The 19,976-nt window shown below is 44.5% G+C and overlaps 1 protein-coding gene across 1 annotated transcript in view; it reads right to left on the reverse strand.

The window, feature by feature from the left end:
- Positions 1-19,976, reverse strand: part of ADAM12 (ADAM metallopeptidase domain 12) — a 465,263-nt gene that overhangs the window by 72,975 nt on the left and 372,312 nt on the right. The window contains exons 13-14 of the mRNA XM_066601144.1: positions 17,792-17,881; positions 11,746-11,941 (exon numbers count right to left, since the gene is read on the reverse strand). Of these exons, the coding sequence (XP_066457241.1) occupies positions 11,746-11,941; positions 17,792-17,881 (286 nt within the window). The remainder of the gene's footprint in view (positions 1-11,745; positions 11,942-17,791; positions 17,882-19,976) is intronic.

Below are 19,976 nucleotides of genomic sequence, written 5' to 3' on the forward strand. Positions count from 1 at the left end.
TTTTCTCTTCCCGGTATTTTTGACATTCAAAGATATTTTAACATAAATATTAAAGAAAGAAAAGGAGAAATTTAAAAAAAAAGTATCGGTTTGGTAAAATATTAGGGTTTAAAGGGGCTGTCCTGTTTTGGTAAAATGCTCCTCTGAAACTCACCTGATCAAAGGTTTTCCTGGTACTAGGACTCCCAGTGATGAGTTGTAATTTGCGGGGTAATTTATCAATGAGGTTCGGGTACATGCCTAGGTCCGGTGTGATGTCACGGTGTCAGCAACGCATACTCCGAGGAAGAAACATCTGCGTTATATTGTAGGCAGCTGACAGGCTTGCTGAGCTGTCTGTCGTCTCAGTCAGCCAATCAGTGTCTTTTTTAGGGTATTTATCCGGTTCCTCTTTGCAGAGGGTGTCTGTAATACATTTTTATACTGCTCTTACTCATTGGTTAGAGCCGTGATGGCGAACCTAAGACACGCGTGTCAGCACTGACATGCGTAGACATTGTCGCTGACACGTGGCCGTTGTCGGCCGTTCACCCCGTTAGTGGTGAATATCGACAGGGGCCGCGGCTCCCCTGCTGGTATTCACTAAGCAGCACTGATCCCGGCACACACTGTGACGTCAGTGTGCAGCTGGGATCCTCCTCCCCCCCCTGACGTCTCCTACTACTTGGTTCCACGAGAGCGTCTGGGGGAGGAGGCGTCCGGCAGCACACTGACGTCGCAGTGTGCGCTGGAAATCATCGCTCCTAGCGGCGCACCGGGTAGAGAAGCAGCGGCGCTTCCATGAGGTGGAGCGGGTAAGTATATGGGTCTCAGGGGGCACTGTCACTGCTGGGGGATGCTGTGGGTGGCACTGTCACAGCTGGGGGCCGCTGTCACTGCTGGGGATTACTGTGGGGGGCACTGTCACTGCTGGGGGCTCATCATTACTGAGATAAGTGAGGGGAAGGCTGGGAGAGGTAAGGGCCTGTGCTATAGGTGTTTGGGGTTTATTAAATACAGTTATATATTACAATTATACATTTGTTATTTGAACTATAAATATCGCAAATTTATGGTTTCTTCTCGAACTGACACACCACCCGATTTATGCTCGGTTTTTTGGCGAATTTTGACACACCAAGCTCAAAAGGTTGCCCGTCACTGGGTTAGAGGATTTTTATGTCTTGTTCATATTTCTTTTCTGTCCTGCTATGTCCTCACTTATTCTCTTTCCTTCATTTTACATGTAGGGACTTATAGGAAATCTATGTAGTTTCCATTAGTGGGGTTGCCCTTTTTGGGACGGGTGCTCTGTTTTATTAGCAGGACTACTAAGGGCCGATCAAGGAAAGATCTTAGGCCTCAACTCTTTTGCAACCACCATGAGTTATATTGTCTAGCATGTCTAATAAGCCTGTAACCCCTTGTGTTCCACACGTCAGTCAGCCTGTCTGTGTTCCCTGTCACAGAATCTGTTGGTCGGTTTCCTCGACAGGACTGTACAGATGTGACAGGAATCTTGTGGAAAGAAATCTTGTGGAAAGAATTCAATATTTCTGCAGTGCCTCCGCAGGAGAAATTAGGTATTACATGGGAATCTCTGAAATCCATGGCTGTCCATGTAATATATGGACATGCTTGGAAGCTTTTTGTAGCTGTCTTATCTGGACTGATGGAGGTTAAGACCCCTCTATTAATTTTGATTAATGTAATAGGATATTTAAAAATGGGTCTTCTAAACTAATCCCCTTTATCTCACTGTATTATACAAATTCAGAAAAATGGGAAGAATGTAACTACATAATGATTCAGATCAAGTTCTGTTAAAAGTTGGCTCGGCTGAGCGTGCATGTGTTCTCAATAGAGGGGAGTGAGGCAAGCCAGACATTTCTGGCGGAGCCTTATTTTCCTAGAGAACACAAATATTGGGCGTGTTGAAATCCAACAGACCCAACCCTTCTATTCCTTGATATCTGCCATCAGGGAAGAGTTGGGAAACCTCCATACACATTAAATGGGAGACCAGTCCTGCAGAAATTAGCACATTCAGCTGACATTTAACCAATGTGTGTGGCCACCCTTAGAAGAGCTCCTTGGTTCTACGAGAACCTCTGTGGTCACTATACAAGGACCTCTCCCATGCATATATAGTCTTCAACCAGATTGTGACGTGTGAGACATATAGGGTGTGTAGCAAGCGGTGTGCACTCGCCTCGCGATCACTGACCTCTCTTAAATGGGAATGGCGCACCACACATGTAGAAACTCCAGAAACGTGGATTTCTTTATCTCTGGCTCCTGCCAGACTTTATTTTCACAGCACACAACGACAACACAGTGCATATGCACCCCACCTTGGGTGTGAGTTCAGGGTTGTCGCCCGTGTCGGACTCTGGCCTCTGCTAGGCCACCAGCCTGCAGCACCTCAGCTCTGCTGCACTGGTCCTCTCTCTCCTGCTTCCTGCACAGCTGCCTCTTTTGTAGCGAACGCTTGCTACAACTAGGGTATTAACCCTTTCTTTCCTTCTTGCAGGTATTAGAATTCCTGACTAACACACTCTGCAGGTCATTCTGTGTAATACACCGCTACATACTCCCCCCTCCCCTTCCTTTGATATAGGCCGTATCTTTCTTTTGGCCCTCCAGGGTCAAAACTCCAGGCTCGGGGGTCTCTTTCTATTTTTACTTGTCCGACAAGTTCTCTCTTCTTGTCTTCACTCGGCTCATCACATCCTTGCAGATCTCTCTCAGGGTGAAGTCACACGAACGTATATCGGCTCGGTTTTTACGCCGAGTCGATATACGTTGTCCTCGTGTGGAGGGGGGGGGGGGGAAATGGAAGAGCCAGGAGCAGGAACTGAGCTCCCAGCCCCCTTTCCGCCCCTCTGCACTATTTGTAATGGGAAGAGGCGGGGCGGGGGTGGGGCCAAGTTCCACCCCCGTCCCACCTCTCCCCATTGCAAATAGTGCAGAGGGGCGGAGAGGAGGCAGAGAGGGGGCGGGAGCTCAGTTCCTGCACTTGGCTCTTCCATCCTCCTCCCCCCTGCACACGAGGACAACGTATATCGGCTCGGCGTGAAAACCGAGCCGATATACGTTCGTGTGACTTCACCCTCAGACTGTGCCCTCCCAGCTTGCAGGTTGACTTCCAAGTGCAACTTTGTATCCTCTGTAGCTTGTAACTCATCTTCCAGTTCCTCTAACTGAATCTTGCTTTCTTCTACTTTTTTAGACTTTTCTAGTTCATGTTTACCCTTTTAATCATCAGCCTTGGAGCTAACTAAGTCATTCATTTCAGTGCACAACGGCTTGTTAGGACTTTCAAACTGAGCCTCCATTTTGAAGGTTCCTTCTAGCTTACGAACCTTGTCTCTGTATTCTTCCAGTTGCTCTTGTAGCTCATGCTCCAGCATGGCCTTGCTATAGATTACAGTCTCTAATTAATTTTTCAATCCATTCAGCTTTATAATTATCTTTTCCTCACTTCGTAGCAAGTTTCTTTTCTTAGTATAGGGTTATCGTTTAGACCCATTAGCATTCTACGAAGTTCCTTCACCTCTGAATCTAACTTTTGCTTGGTAGTATTTAGTTCACTGATGAGTTGGTCCTTGGAACCAGTTTCCCTGTGATAGGCTTCTACCACCTGGACAACCTGTTTCTTCACTTTCTCGGTTTGCTTTTTGAAGTCATTATACTCTTGCTGCAGTTCTTCCAAGATTTCTGCTGCCACTTGTGAAACCTTCTCAGCTTCAGTAGCCTCACTTTCTGCCTTCTCCTTGGCCTCTTGTACTTCAAAAGGTCCGTTCAGTCTGCATCTTTTGCTCAGCTCACCTTAATGACTTTTCCTTTGTTTACAGAAGTGATTTCTTTCCTCCAGACCGTCCAAGTCTTTACAAATTGTTCACCTAGAGTGCCCAGGTCACCTTCATCTAATTTGGTATGCTTCACCACTTGTGTCTTGTTTTTACAATTCTTCATCCCTGCCACCGGTTGTTGGACCACGCCCTTGCGTTTTCTTTGTACCAGAGTTCGCTTTCCAGCATTATCGGGAGTCTTCCACAAGCCCTTCTTCTTTTACTTGCTGTCTGAACTGGCTCCTAGACCGCACTAGTCTCTGAACTCTCTTTTCAGCAACATGACACTGTTGCCCAGCGTTTCAACTTCACGCTTGAATTCTTAGCGGACTTTTGGGACAGCCCCTTTTTCTCTGACATCATTTTCAGGGTGCGTGTCAAAGTTAACACTTCAGTCTCTTTCATACAGACCTTTTCTTCAGCACGCCCACATTCAGTGACATATCTTGCAGACCTGATTTTCTCCTCTGTAAGCTGCTGTTCACATATTTTCTGCGTCTTTTAGTTTGGACACAAGCTCCATTTGAGACCAAGCTCCACAGAAACATCTCTCTCATGCTGAAGACTTACTTTAACCTTCTCAAGCTTATCACAGGCAGCTGTCTTCTCTTCATACTGCTGCCTTGTAGCTTCTAATTCCTCTTGTATTTCTCTTTTCTGCTCTTCCACAAAATCCAAGCACACAGCACTCTTCTCCAGTCTATATTCTAGGTCAGACACCTCAGCCTGAAGTGTTGTAATCTGCTCCAACAGGTTTCTCTTAGCTTCTGCATCTTCCTCTACCTGCTTGAGGAACACATTTTTCTCATTTTGCATAGTCTTCAGGTCTGCACTGAGACCGAGACCAAGCCTCTGCTGCGTCTCTTCTTGCAGTAACTTCTGGGACTCTTCACTCTGAGCTTCCAGCTCCACCTGCAGTCTGCTCACCTGCTCAGACAACGCTGTCTGCACACTCATCTTCAGTTATTTTTATTTGTAGCTCTTGAAGCTGCATCTCTACTGTATTTCTCTTGCATTCAGACTCTTGCTTAGCCTGCAAAAGGACCTTCAGCTTATGGGTAAGCTCAGTACACTTGCTTTCCACAGCCTGTTTGACCTCTTCCAAGGTTTCATTTATCTTTTCAGCTTGCTCTAACCGTTGGGACAGTTCCTTCATAGCAAGCGCATGGGTCTGATTAAGGTCCTGGATCTAAGCTTCATATTCTTCAGCTTCCTCATCCAGGCCCATCTGTAGCCGAGACAACAGTCTCTCATGCAATGCCTCCTGGCTTTCCTTGTAACCCAGTACGTCTTTCAAGATCTCTGCTTGCTTCTCTGCCTGACTGGAAGCAGCTTTCTCTAGTTCCAGCTCTTCCTTGAGCTGACTTATCTGGCACTCCAATTCACCATTTTTCTTTGCCAACTGCATTTTCAACTCTGCAACCTGATTCTGCAAACCTGTAGTTTGATTCTGTGCATCTGTAGAAGCTCTTTCTAACTTGCAACAAGTTATCTCCAACTCTTGGGTTTTCATTTGCAGTTTCCTACAGTCCTGTTCATACTGCACAGCTTGTGCCTCCAGAAATACTCTGCGATCAGCCTCATCACTGGCTACATCTCTGAGGTCTTGTATCTCTTCATGGGCTGTTGAAAGCTATCCCTCATACCTTTTTCTCACTTCTCATCTCTTCTAAGCTCTGTTAACAGTGAACATTCTTCTGTTCCAGCAACACCCGGTGATCAGCTTCCTCATTAGCAAATCTCTCAAGATGCTCATTCTCCTTTAAGAGAGCTGCATTCTCTGCTTTCTGCTGCTCAGCTTCATGGAGAATACTTTCTTTTTCTGTTAGGAATTTATCTGTCTGCTCCTCTGCTAACAGCATTTGCCTCTTGGCCTCTTCTCCAAGCAGACACAAGATAGTCCTTTCTTTCTGCAACTGTACTTCATAATTTCTATTAGCAGTTTGCAATGCTTCCTCAAGAGACTTTACACGAGCTTGATTGGTGAAAATCGCTCCTGAATTTTAAACAAGCGTTCTCTTGCTGTCTCACCCTGGACCTCAGAATCTGCCCTGACAACCTCACTTGTTTCACTAGCAGCAGCCTTTTTCTTCTTTTTTGCAGATTTAGTACGATCTATCTTTTCTCTCTCTAAAGGCATAGTACTACTCACTCCAGCATTTCTAGTCCTACACACTCTATTTTCATTACTTTCTTCTTTCACTAGAGGTATATTTGCACTGACTCCCACATGGGCGTTGGCTGCACTCCTCATTGCACCCTGTTCACATCCTGACTTCATTTGCGAAACATATCTACACAAAATACATTCCACCATTCCCCACACATGACATTTCAGGGTTAATGGACTTTTCTTGCACCACCCGGTCAGAAACATAGTTCCCAGACAAATCTTCCTTAAATGTCCGTGCACACTGTGTGGCTTTCATGGTATCATCGTGCACAGAAAACATATCATGCAACCCATTATGTACCGTACGGTTTTTGAACTTTTTTGTACCCAGTGCAGACACTGCAGTTTCCCCAGTACTCTCCTGCAAGGAAAACATTCTGTTATAGAGCATTTTAACTACATTGGCATCAATTTTTTCCCTTTCAAGTCCATACCGCACAGTCTTTTTAGTGGTCTCACCACTCCATGGAATGTTATCACAGTCCTTTGGTGGGGACACCTCCTGTTGTGCCCTCAAAGTGCTGTAGTCAGCCTCCAACACCGACTAGTGGGGTTTTACTGGTCACTTTGCCACTGGACATCCGAACATACATAAGTCCATCTGCAAACACCCCCAGCATGGCTCTTTCTGGTTGCCTCCTGCACCACCCGCCATCTTGACTGCACAGTCCATAATACACAAACAAGTTCATAAACTTGCCTCGCAGACGTCCTCTGTTGCTCACAGCAATCGCAAACTTCGACCTCCTAGCCCTTTAACCGCATCCAGCACAACCGTTCCCAGCAGACATGTACGTGTTGCTCCTGCAGCTTTGTGCGCCACTCCAGATCATGCCAGCGCATCCTCCACCACATGTAGCAAGCGGGGTGCACTTGCCTCGGGATCACTGACCTCTCTTATATGGGAATGGCGCACCACACATGTAGAAACTCCAGAGACGTGGATTTCTTTATCTCTGGCTCCTGCCAGACTTTATTTTCACAGCACACAACGAAAACACAGTTCATATGCCCCCCACCTTGGGTGTGAGTCCATGGTTGTCGTCCCTGTCGGACTCTGGCCTTTGCTAGGCCACCAGCCTGCAGCACCTCCGCTCTGCTGCACTGGTCCTCTCTCTCCTGCTTCCTGCACAGCTGCCTCTTTTGTAGCGAACGCTTGCTACAACTAGGGTATTAACCCTTTCTTTCCCTCTTGCAGGTATTAGAATGCCTGACTAGCACACTCTGCAGGTCATTCTGTGTAATGCACTGCTACAGGTGGAATTTCCTCTTTAAAAAATACTAAACCTTTTTCATTGAATTGAAGCCAATGCCTTCAGTGACTCCTAATACTTTGTTTCTTTGTGGCCTGCAGTCAATGGAAGTCTAGTTTACATTATTCCAGAATGGAGCAGTTTTGTCTGCATGAGTACAAGGAGGGTGACATGTGAATGTTAGAATGTCGTCTGGGATGAGCAAGAAAGTCTCGCTGTATGAGTGTTGGCAAGGAAAAAACTGCTTTATAAAGTAGCGCTAAGAAAACCTGCTGCTTAGTCATTGACTTTATGGGATTTGAAAGGAACTTGATTAGACCATAAACGGTCAGTAGACTGAGCTGTAGATCAAATTTGAGCAATAACAAAATAGATCATAGTTTCTGTGTGAGACTGAAATTTAGGAACTTGGATGTGGACCAGAAATGAGTCATCTCCACATAAGCACATGAAGTGGAAGCTTTATTCCATGCTTGACTAAGGAAGACATTAGTCTACTAAATTATGGGCCAACATTTCCGCCTTTTTAGGTGGCATACAAAACTAGTTGCATCATCATATGAGCTTGAGGGTACATGTTCACAGCCCTCTCTTGTGCCCATAGGAAACAGAATCCCATTAGCTTACCTGCCTACTTCACCCATGGCATGACACATGGAGAGCACATTTTCCAAGAAGTTGCACTGGTTTACCCAGGTTTGTTCTAGATTACCCAACCCTACATCTTCTCTTCCAAAATGAGTTAACGGGGTTGTCCAGTCAGCAGATTTTTTTTTTAGAATAAACCAGGCAATGGTTTTAAATAATAAATTTTAAACCATTTAGTCTTATGACTCCAGTCCCCGACAGTCTCCACATATCTCCAGGCTGCTGATCACATGCCTTCTAAATATATGACAGTTACAAGCAATTTACCACTGGATGACCCTTTAAAGCCACCATAAAGATCGGATGGATTTAGACCAATTGGACCCCCTGCACTCTACTGAATATCTTTGGGTCAAACTGAAATATCAGGTCAGGAAATATGAACAGTCCATTTTCTTTGAGAGAACTTGTCAGATACTTGCAGGATGAATGGAGGGAAATACCAGCTTAAGTGCATCAGACGTTAGTAGAAGTATGCCATGGAGAGTATCTGAGGTCTTTAGGGCCAAAAGAGGTCCCTCTTCCCACAAGTATTAGGCTGCGTTCACATGAGTGACAAAATTGCGCGATTTTCTCACAATGCAACAGTGCTTCAAATCGCATGTATGTGGAGCCCGTGGTTTCCTATGTGTTCCTTACCATTAGCGATTTTTGTAGGTGAGAAACAAAATCGTGGCATGCTAAATATTGCTGCAATTTCCTATGTTCTGTAGCCCATGTTTCCCTATAGAGCCTTCCCTTCTGTTGCATAGCATCGCATGAAAAATTCTACTGTTTGTCCCTAAATTAAGCCCTATCTTCATAAAAAAAAATCAAAAAATCAATACATTACCTAACAGGCACTGTCCGCTCTGTTGCACGTCTACTCGCAGGTCCCCGCCACTTGTTTGAAGTCTTCAATCGGCGCTTCCTGAATTGGAAGTTCAAAAACCCCGCCTCCAGGCAACACTAGCTCTGATGGGTTCTCGAGCGCCGCGGCTCAGCCAATCACTGCAGCGCTCGATGATCCAATCATGGCCATTTAATGTGATGGCTGTGATTGGTTCATCGAGCACTGCAGTGATTGGCTCAGCCATGGCGCTCGAGAACCAATCAGAGCCAGCGCTTTCTGGAGGCAGGGTTTTTAAACCCTTGACTAGGAAGCGTTGGCTGAAAACTACAAGCCAGTGTGCCGCGGACCTGTGGAGAAGAAGTGCGCCGGAATGGATAGCGCCTGATAGGTGATGTATTGTTTTTAAAGGCAAAAGGGGTTTATTTTTGGGGTAGGGCTTATATTTCAAGTCCCCCTGAAAATCCCGGGAAAAGAGCGCTAAAAAGTCCCGTGACTTTGTAGCAACGCAATTTCAAAAATCATTCGCTGAAAGATGAAAATGATAATATTGGAACATTTGTCTAATTGTATCATTACTCTAAATTAAAACATGGGCAGAATTAACCTGAGGAGGCTGACCTCAGAGGCAACAGGAAGCAGCTGTCAGCCTGTAATGTTACTGTAGGAAATCATCGTTAGTTACATAATCGTTTGTAAATAAGAACATGTTTATCAGGGAGTAGATGAGGGGAGAAGAAGCCACTGATAAAGCATTCAGTCAACAGCATTTCCTGAGGAAGTTTTCGACTCAGGAAGCCCCAGAGTTAAACATGTTTTCCAGCATCTACAATCCTGACCCGAAGCTGCAGTGTGTCAATCCAACTGGGATAATTAATGGTAAGAGTCCTCGCTGCACTTCTTCTTCCCGAATCCTCTGGCTGTGTCTCTTGTATAATTCTGTATCTTACAAGGCACTTCCTGCGTCTGTGATGCTCCGTGAACACAATGCCAGAGACTTTTTAACCACCTTTTTGTGGAGCTAAATAAGCGCTTTGTAGATTCGAAATATTAGATACTTATATAGGAATTTACCTGAAGAGCTGCTCACACGGAAAACCACAAAAACACATTGTAACAGCATTCCAGACAGGTCTCTTTTAGTAAATACTGTATTTTTCATTAAATAATAGTAGGGTGCCACTTTTGTTAGAACTCTGTGTTTTTCTGTTCCTCTTTTGTTCCTTCTGGAACTCTTATGAATAAATTGACAACTTGGTATTTATTACCAACTTGCCAGTAAGTTGTGTCCTTACATGGCCTGACAATGGTACTATGTTGTACCATTTCAGAAAAAAAAAGTCAAAAGTAGTCACATTTTCACTTTTCTTTTAATTGTTATGGAGTCTATTTACCCCTTCACTACTCTAGACCACCGGGGATTCTGAAATTATAAGAAAAACCTAACTAAAATAATGTACTGGTGTAGGGGCATGGGTGATCTTAGCTATGGTTGGTGCTGGCCACCAGCTTGTGTGTGTGTGGAGGGGTAAGGGGGCGCCAGGCAGATATAGGATGGGGTATGATCGCTCTACTCTTAGATCTACCTGGCCAGATGATCAGGATTGCCAACCGGAAATTTCATTTTCATGGACACTTTATCCAAAAATAACACTTTTTTATGGACACGTTGGAAAAACCGTAATGAATTACAAAGATGAAGATATACATGTCTATAGGCCAGATACTGATATGATCTCATTTCCAGCATTTACTATGAGCTTAAAATAATGACAATTACCGTCGTAATAACCTGCTCAAGTATCACCGGACACAGAAAAATTCCTGGACGGATCTAATAATTTTCACAGACACTAGAACAAAGTTCCCCATTTTTACAGACTGTCCAGGAATTTCTGGATGGTTGTCAACCCTGCAGATGCTGGTTTTCTTCCTTGCGGCAGCATCTTGTGGAGCTACATGAATCATTCTCCTCCAGACTTTGTTTCCTCCCCTCTGATGTTCTGAAGGTTCCTGTATTTCTGTTGTGAGCTTTGTTCTGGTATGATATCTATATACTAAGGTTGGTTTGTGCTGTATTTTTTTAGTGTGGTTCTGGTGCTGTATTTATACACTGAGGTTGGTTCTGGTACTGTATGTGTGTTATGAGTTTGGCTCCTGTGCTGTATTTATGTTATAAGTTTGAATCTAGTGCTGTATTTATGTAGTGAGGTTGGTTGTGGTGTTGTACTTATGTTATGAACATGGTTCTGGTGCTGTATTTATTTTAGGATTTTGGTTCTGGTGTTGCATTTGTTATGTTATGAGTTTGGTTCTGGTACTGTATTTGTGTTATAAGTTTGAATCTACTGCTGTAATTATATACTGAGGTTGGTTCTGGTGCTGTATTTATGTTATAATTTTGGTTCTGCTACTATATTTGTGTTATGAGTTTGAATCTGGTGCTGTATTGATGTACTGAGGTTGATTCTGGTGCTGTATGTATGTTATGAGCTTCATTCTGATGCTGTATTTATGTTATTAGTTCGGTTTTGGTATTGCATTTATATACTGAGCTTGGCTCTGGTGCTGTATTTATGTTATGAGCTTGGTTCTGTTACAATATTTTTCCCTGAGCTGTTCTAGTGCTATATTTATGTGCTGAGCTTGGTTCTGGTGCTGTATTTAAGTCATGAGCTTGGTTCTGGTACAATATTTATTCACCAAGCTGTTGAGGTGTGAGCATGCTGCTATCTTGCTGCTTTCTGCAAAAGGTCACATTTGCTTTTAAACTGGCCCTAATGAAAGAAGCTCCATGACTATTGCCCATCTGGATGATGGTTGGGCTGGTTGGTGTTTGCGGTTCCTCACTGTGGAGATCTGGATGAAGTCTTTAGCCATAACCCGGTAACTAGGAGAGACTGAATACAATTCCATCATTGCCCCTAATAGGAGTAATCCCTTTTGGAATGTATTCTAATTAGACTGATACAAAGCATAAGCAATACTTCCAGTTAAAGGTGCACCTACCTTGACCCCACAGTGTGATACATTGCTGCTCATGGGTTTGACACATGCCATTGTAGCAGTATCCATCTAGCGTATAACAAGGGTGGCCATCATGTAGATAGACGTTAGCTGGGCAGTGTGCGCTGGTCCCCGTGCAGAACTCCGGAAGATCGCAGAAGTTACTGGCGTCTCGACAGGGAGTCCCACCTGGTTTAAGCTGAGAAACAAGTAGACAAATGTTAGGTAATGTCTGCCTTTCTGTGCCAATTGGTGTCTTATGCACATGGCAGAAAGGGCACAGTGGCACGCCAAGTCCTATGGTGCGGTTACATGTTTCCTAAGAGCATGGGGGGGCGATTCATTTTCACCGAGGCCACATCAGCTTTATGGTTGCCTTCAATGGGTCGCTTATAAGGTGCTCATTCACACAGGCATATCTGTGTACTGTATTACATGCATATTTTTTACACATATAATATGGATTACGGATGGGCTGCAGGTACCCACATCATCGCTACGCAACGGCGCGGGAAATATGGACAAAAAATCCCCCAAAACTGCACTTAGTACTTCTAGGGGTGTTGTTACTAAAACACATTATTGATGCACATTTCTAGTTATCAAATACCTAGACTAGATGTTACCACCATACTGTTTTTGAACAAAACGCCCTATATAATGACTGATATTACCAATAACACCACCACACCATGCCCACTGCCGCTATATAGTGAGTATTACACATAGGGGATACAGTGGTATGGAAGAGAGGAGAAAGCAGCTTGATGAATTGAAATGAAAACATAAAAGAGTTTGTCCGGTTGTAAACTATTGATGTCCTATCCTCAGGATAAGTCATTAATAGTATACTGATCAGCTGTTTGCCAGGCCGATGTGCTTCTGCACTGAGCCGATTTCTGCAGGAAGCAGACAGCTCCATTCCCACTACAGTGGCCAAGGTTGCTATTGTAGGCAAAAGTTCCAATTCATTTCAATGGGAACTTGGCCTGCAATACTAAACCTGGCCACTGCAGTAAGAATGGAGCTGTCTGCTTCCTGCAGAAATCAATTCAGCACAGGAATGCACCTACCCAGTGAACAGCTGATTGGCAGGGGCCAATTTTAAATCAATTTAGTTTATTGGTTGCCTTTAGGATCCGTTGTATGAATTATAAATGTAAGTCACAATCTAAGTGCCAAACTGGTTCAGGAGACTTGGCATAGTCAGACCTTACTAACTCTCTCTCATACTGACTTATTGAATCAGATTATTTAATATTTTCAGATGAAAGGGCCCTTAGCGAAATATTCTCTGGCGCTGTTTAAGGTCCATGCGCATGACCGCAGGGCCAACAGTTGTATAGAATGCAAGCAAGATCCCATCAATGAGAGGATGAGCGTGTTCTGTAACCTCGCAGCTTCCTTGGCAGTGAATTACACAACTTTCCATAGTGTCAGGGTTAGAAGAGACAAAAAAAAGAAGACTTTAGCGCAGTCACGTGTTTGGCTCTTGCGGGCCATAAAATGAAAGCTTTACGATTAATCCCCCTCCAAAACAAATACGAAATAACTGGATAAAAGTCCTGAGCGCCATTCGCAAATCAGAGCGATTATTACAAAGCGACTCCGGAGAAGGGAGAGTCTGTTTTCATTTAAGGCAGTTGTATCAATAAAGAGGAAGCCTATGGGAGATCTGCGCCCGCTGAGGACAAGTCTCCAGCCGTTACTAGTATTCTTTTCAGCCTGTATCGCTGGCGCTGGATGACTTCTGGCAGAAAAAAAAGTATTTTTGTAGTATTATCCGTAACACAAAAAAACACAAACACAAATAAGCCAAATAATAAATCTCTGGTAACTAATACTATAAATTACAAAACTCGTCTGAAATGAACAGACAAGTAAAATCCCTCGCTGGATGGGTCTTGACGTCCCGCTCTCCAGCATCCAAGAAAAACAATGCAGGACAATCGGGAACTTGCCTGAGTTTTTACACTAAGGGAGTTTAACCCTTTCCAATTCAGTTTTGGATTCAGGGTTTCCTAAAGGGCTTTTCTCTTTTTGCTGTTATACAACAGCGCCATCTGCTGGCTAAAGCAAGTGTCAGCGAAAGAGAGGCCACAACAGCGGAGGGGCTGGCAATAGACGGGAAGAATACCCTGTTGGATGTCTTTGGAGCTGTACAAGCTTCAATCAGAATGTAGGAAGACGTCAGACAGGGGATTGGAAAGGGTTAAAGGGGGCGTCCACTTTGGACAGTATCTTGTTTTGTTAGAAGGGTCTCTGGCAATAAGCAGATCACGAGTTGTCCTGTTGCTTGAACTGCCATTGATCAGCTGTAGGCCTCCTGTACAAAGGCGAATATTTGCTGTGGAATCCGCGATTGGAACCCGCAGCTAATGCCGCCGGTTACTTCCTACGGAGATCCGCTGCTTCCTACACCCAAGGGGAAATCAATTGCCATTTCCGCTAACGGAGTAAAAATCGTAGCGTGCTCCATTGTCCTGCGGTTCCCGCACGGACGGCTTGGCAATGGAAGCCATTCAACCCGCAGCCTGTTCGCAATGAACATTGCAAACAGGTCCCGGATTCCATGTTACTGCCTAGCGCGGGAAAAAAAATGTGAAAAAAAATCTGTACTATGCATGTGCCATGGCGAGCCACTGGGTCCATCCGCAGGACAGAAAAGACGGCGACAGAGCAGGTACACGCGGACGCAGCTGCTGCCAGAGCCAGATTCCGCTGCAGGATTCAGCATGCGGAATCCGGCTCTGTCGTGTGCAAGGGGCCGTAATCTGTGAGGATGTCCTGCAGCAAGTGTTCCATTTAACTGCAGCACTCCCGCAGGAAATATGAAGCATTACGGCTCAGGAGTGTATTTGCAAAGTCTATTATGCACATATTTTTTATATACATGATATGTTCTGCTGAATCCCTACTGATTTATGTACATTGGGGTATTCAGATGAGGGGGGGTGTTTCATGCGACTTTCATGCAACATGTCGTATTTTGGTGCGTACTACTCCTCAAAATAGGTAATTGAAGTCAGTGGACTTGCGTAAATAACGCAGTGAATACACAGGAAACCGGCTTATTCATTGCATATTTGCACATTTAAGTAATGGGTTCTTCTGCGTTTCTTTTGCGCGGGTAGATAAGCTATGCATTATGCGACTGAAATACGCATACACCAACGTGAACGAGCCCTTATGCGGCTCCCAGTAAAATCAATTGGCGGTTTGTGTAATGCATGGACGTGCTTGGTCCTCCAGAGCGAAGGATGCCCTTTGTAGCAGTCATGGCAGCGGATGTGGCTTAGGGCTAGATTTAGGTTCGTCCTTTTACACGGCATTACGCCGCCTTCACACGGGTGGATTCCTATTGCGGCATCTGTGATCGGCGTTTGTGCGGAGGGTCCGCAGCAAATCGCACACATTGAAAGACATGTAAAATCGTTTTTTCGCTCACACTCATGGACACCTATTGCGTATTCCTCGAGCGGAGGAAAAATCGCAGCATGCGCTATTTTGCTATGGACGGCCCCCATTGAAGTCAACGGAGGCCGTCTGGTCTGCAGCCCATATGCCATTAACATTGGGAATGGGCCGCAGGTACCAGCGTCAGCGCTAAGCGGCGGCGCGGGAAATACTAACATTTTTTAAAAAACTGTACTGCGCATGACCGACGGCGACCTGACGCAGTCATCCGCAATACAGAAAAATTCAGGTCACAGGGTTGCCCGCTCGGCTCACACCGCCTCCCGCATGCGGAATCCGACCCGATCATGTCAGCCCAGCCTTATTGCCAGGTGAGCAAAGAACATTGTGGCCCAATATTCGGCCCTTGTAAACGGGCCTTTAGACCTAAGCCATTGGCAGGTCTAACATAGGCCTTACACTACATGACTTAAGACTTTTATGCACTAGATGGCTAAAGTTGAACAGGACACTTCAAGGGTGTACAGCTGCAATACCCAATACAGTCTAAGAACAAGAGTGGCGCTATTTCTGATAAAACAGATGATCTTGTTCCTAATTTTATACATCTCCTATTACCTGGCAGATTCTACAGCTTATATTCTATCTCCGCTCAGCGACAAACCTCGCCATTCTCACGGATTAGCATTCACTATGCAGTATGAACGTTTGTATGTATGGCTACCAAGTAATAGAAAATAACAAGAAAATCCATCACATGTACGCGGGACAGGACGCGCATGTCTTGGAGCCGCGTGTATTTATTAACGGGAAGGAGATGGAGGAATAGCCGGATGGGGAGATGAATGCAATAGGAGGAGGCAGACTTCATTTGGAACTTATTTGTATGTCATGAATATAACTCTTCCTGAGTTCTCGCTGGTAAATAGCATTACTGTAACAGAGAGAAGACAATCAGTGGAGGACGGATCTATGGGGGAAAACGTTACAATGTAGATGGCCAAAATGCAATCACAGAAAAGAGATGACTCAACGTGGTGGGTTGACGTAGGTAGTCATTCTGTCCTTGTCTGTCTGCCATCTTTCATCGGGAATGTGGATGACTAATTGGAACATAAAAGAATTAAACTGAAGGAATCTGCATTGTCCTATCAGAGACAATGCCCTTCAGTATGCAGTACCTGGGGGGGGGGGGGGGGGGGGACAGTTGATCACCACTGATCACACTCTCAACATCTGTTCTTGCTTGGAAACGGTGTGACCAGCCAGATATTTGCTGACATGTATTATATTACATGATGACCATTCTGATGAATCAGTGTTCTGTAATACAAGGACCGCTCAAGGTCTATCAGAACAGGAACTGTTCTTACTCATGCTTTGACATGGTTTTGACCCTAGAAGCCAGTTCTAGTAAAACACCAACCTACAAAAAGTAATTGGACAAAAGTATCAAAATTAGTATTTATTTACATATGTCAATTCTTAGTGGGTCTCTTTTGGCACTAATGACATTGGATATTCTCCTCAGCATACTTTCTACTAAGATCTGATACATTTCAGCTGGAATTTCCCTCCATTCATCCTGCAAATTTCTGCTGGCTTCTTTCAAAGAAGATGCAACAGCCCATCTATAATGGTGCAAGGAGCGTCATCATTGGATAGTTGAACAATGGAGGAATGTTCTATGGGGTGATGAATTGTGCTACTTCATCTTCAGATTACATGGACATACTTGGGTGTGGAGGGCGCCTGGGGAACGCCTTTGCCCAAGTGTGTTGTGCCAACTGTTAAGTCCTGGGGAGTTTCAATTATGGTCTGGGGATGTTTTACGTGGCATAGTCTTAATCCGCTGGTTGTAGTGGCAAGAACCATGAACACGGAGGTGGACCCTGACATTCTAGACAATAATGTGCTGCTGACAATGTGGCAATACTCTGGGAATGATCGGCCATACTTCCAACAAGACAACACGCCTTGTCACTAATCCAACGCTGTTTTACGTTGCTTTGAGGATATGGATGTTCCACAATTGGACTGGCTGCACAGAGTACTGACCTGAACCCTACAGGGACAAACTAGAACATCAGGTCAGGAAATGCGAACAGCGTCTACCTTCTTTGAGAAGACTCGCCAGACATTTTCAGGATGAATGGAGGGAAGTACCAGCTGAAGTGTATCAGACGTTAGTAGAAAGTATACCACAAAGACTATCTGATGTCATTAGGGCTAAAGTAGCCCCACTAAGTATTAATATATGGAAATAAATACCACTTTTGATTCTTGCTCAAGTGTCCAATTACTTTTGGAGCATACTGTACTATAAAATCCCTGCGGCCACTTGTATCGCATATGCAATTTCCAACAGTTGGAGAGCTACTTGCTGAGGACCAAGGAGCCACATGTAGCTCCCGAATCACTGGCTGGGGAACACTGTCCTAGGGGTTCCTAGGAACGCCTTTAACTCTGAGCAACCCACAATGCACTGTTTTTTGGTTAAAGGAAATACTAAATTTAGCTGTAGACATGAGTACAATAGAAAAAATGATGTAACTCAAAGTATTTACAAAGTTATTGAACATTTCACATAGATCTTAACTATATGTGGATGCAGGTCTATGAGAACAATCACCTTGCAGTCTTCACAGCAGAGTCCATGAGCGCACACGGCTTCTGGAAGCAGCAGGCACGTACTGGCATTGCAGCAAGGGTTTGTACATTCCTGTAACGAAATTCAGAGAAAAGTCTTAGCGTGGAACAGCAGTCAATGTTTCCTTAATGTCTGAAAATGAGAGTTATGTATCCTTTAAATCCCACTTGGGCACAGAACAGGTATTTCTACACTTACTCACATTATGCTTTCTCAAGACACTTCAAAGCAAAATGATGAAACATAAAGCCAAGGTGGATACACTGAGTAAGGTTCCTACAAATTGCGAGATGATGGCGTTTGGCGCTGGAAGACGCAAGAATCAAAGTCAGTGTATATACCTCTATTAGAAAATGTGAGGAGTATAAAACTACTGTACAATAAGTAACATTGTAACAGTAAGTACATTTATTCTTATCTAGAACCAAAATGATTCCCCTACTGGAAATGAGCTGAATATGATGATATTGCCAAAGTTCATGGCAAGTTGTACTTAGATCCAACCACCGGACATAACCGTAATACAAATTTGTTTCTCTATGCATACAGTAGAACCAGGGGCGTAACTAAAGGCTCAGAGGCCCTGATGCAAAAGGTGAGCAGGGCCCCCCCCCCCCCCTCTATCTGTGTCTGTACCCGTACCCATACCTAAACCATGCTGCACAGAGACATAACTTAAAGCTTCTGGGCCTCAATGCAAAACCTGTAACAGGGCCCCCAACTATAATGCTTTATTCATAGTACTGGGCTCCCTATATGGAGAAGAGAGGCCTTATGGGCCCCCTAAGGCTCCTGGGCCCGGGTGCAACCGCATCCCCTGCACCCGCTATAGTTACGCCCCTGAGTAGAACACTACAACCCCCAATAAGACTCACAAACTGGACATGACTAATATCATTTTATTATACTCCGTACCAGAGCTACTCAACAGGCGGTCCGGGGGCGGAATGTGGACCTTGGCCGCCAACTGTCCAGACCCCTGTTGTCCGGACTGTATGTTGGGGTTGAATGGAGGGAAGTGATCTTTGAAAAGGTAGATTGTAGTTTTTACATGGGACTGTATGACTTAGTAGAGGGGGGGCACTATAACCAAAGGGGGTCACTATAAGAAGGGATATGGGGGGGGGGGGGGGCACTATAAGAAGAGGGTCAGCATAACTAAGAGGGGCCACAGAGGGAGCAATATAACTAAGAGGGGACACAGAGGGGAACTTTTTTAATTACTAAGTGGGGCATTGGGGGTAGCAGCAAGATGGGAAGAGTGTGTAGCTGGTGATGGCAGTCTGGGCTCAGATAGATAAGTAAAACAAAAATGGAAGTCACCAATCAGAGAAGACGTCGCCTGTGCTCACGGGAGGTAACTGCACTGTAATCACTATCATTGTATATAACTAGTATCCTGGCACATAAGTGTTCGAAAAGTCATGTGTATCCCAAAATGGAAGAAATAAAAAATCAACTCGCACAGCTTCGGTGATGGGAAAATGAAAAAGGTATGGTTCTGAGAAAATGGCGAGTTAAGTGTTCTATAGTGCAAAAGTAGTAAGAAAAAAACATACATGTTTGGTTTTGCCGTAATCATACAGTAATTTATATAATTACTTCCCTTGTTTTAACCCTCATTGCTTTGGTCTGCCAGACTTTCACCTGATGGAAGAACCAGGTAAGTGGACCTTTACAAAAACTAGTTGAGTACCCCTGCTCTATACATATAACATGACTATAATGCAGTTCTACTGTATTGTATACATAGAACACTACAACCCCCGAGATTTCCCAACCAGTAGATATGGGTAATACAAAATTCTTACTCCATACTCCCCCCAACATGACCCGACTACTGGATATGATCCTAATACATTCCTATACATAGAAAACTACAAAAATTGCATACGCCATATGAAAGGACCCTTGTACTCCATACATGCAACCATACCTCCCAACTTTTTGGACAGTTAAAGAGGGACATTTAGGATATGTACATATGGTGGATCTGATGCCGATTTTCTGTGCGAAAACCTAGACAGAAATCCACGGCATTTTGCCACGTATTTTGCCGCGGATCCACATGCAGATCTATCTCTGTTGTTTGGCAAAATCCCCGTGTGGAATCGTGTTTTGACCAGGCATTCCACACACAGATTTTGCGCATGGACAGAACTAAATC

The sequence above is a fragment of the Eleutherodactylus coqui genome, chromosome 4 (genome assembly GCF_035609145.1).
Source record: "Eleutherodactylus coqui strain aEleCoq1 chromosome 4, aEleCoq1.hap1, whole genome shotgun sequence".
NCBI classification, from domain to species: domain Eukaryota; kingdom Metazoa; phylum Chordata; class Amphibia; order Anura; family Eleutherodactylidae; genus Eleutherodactylus; species Eleutherodactylus coqui.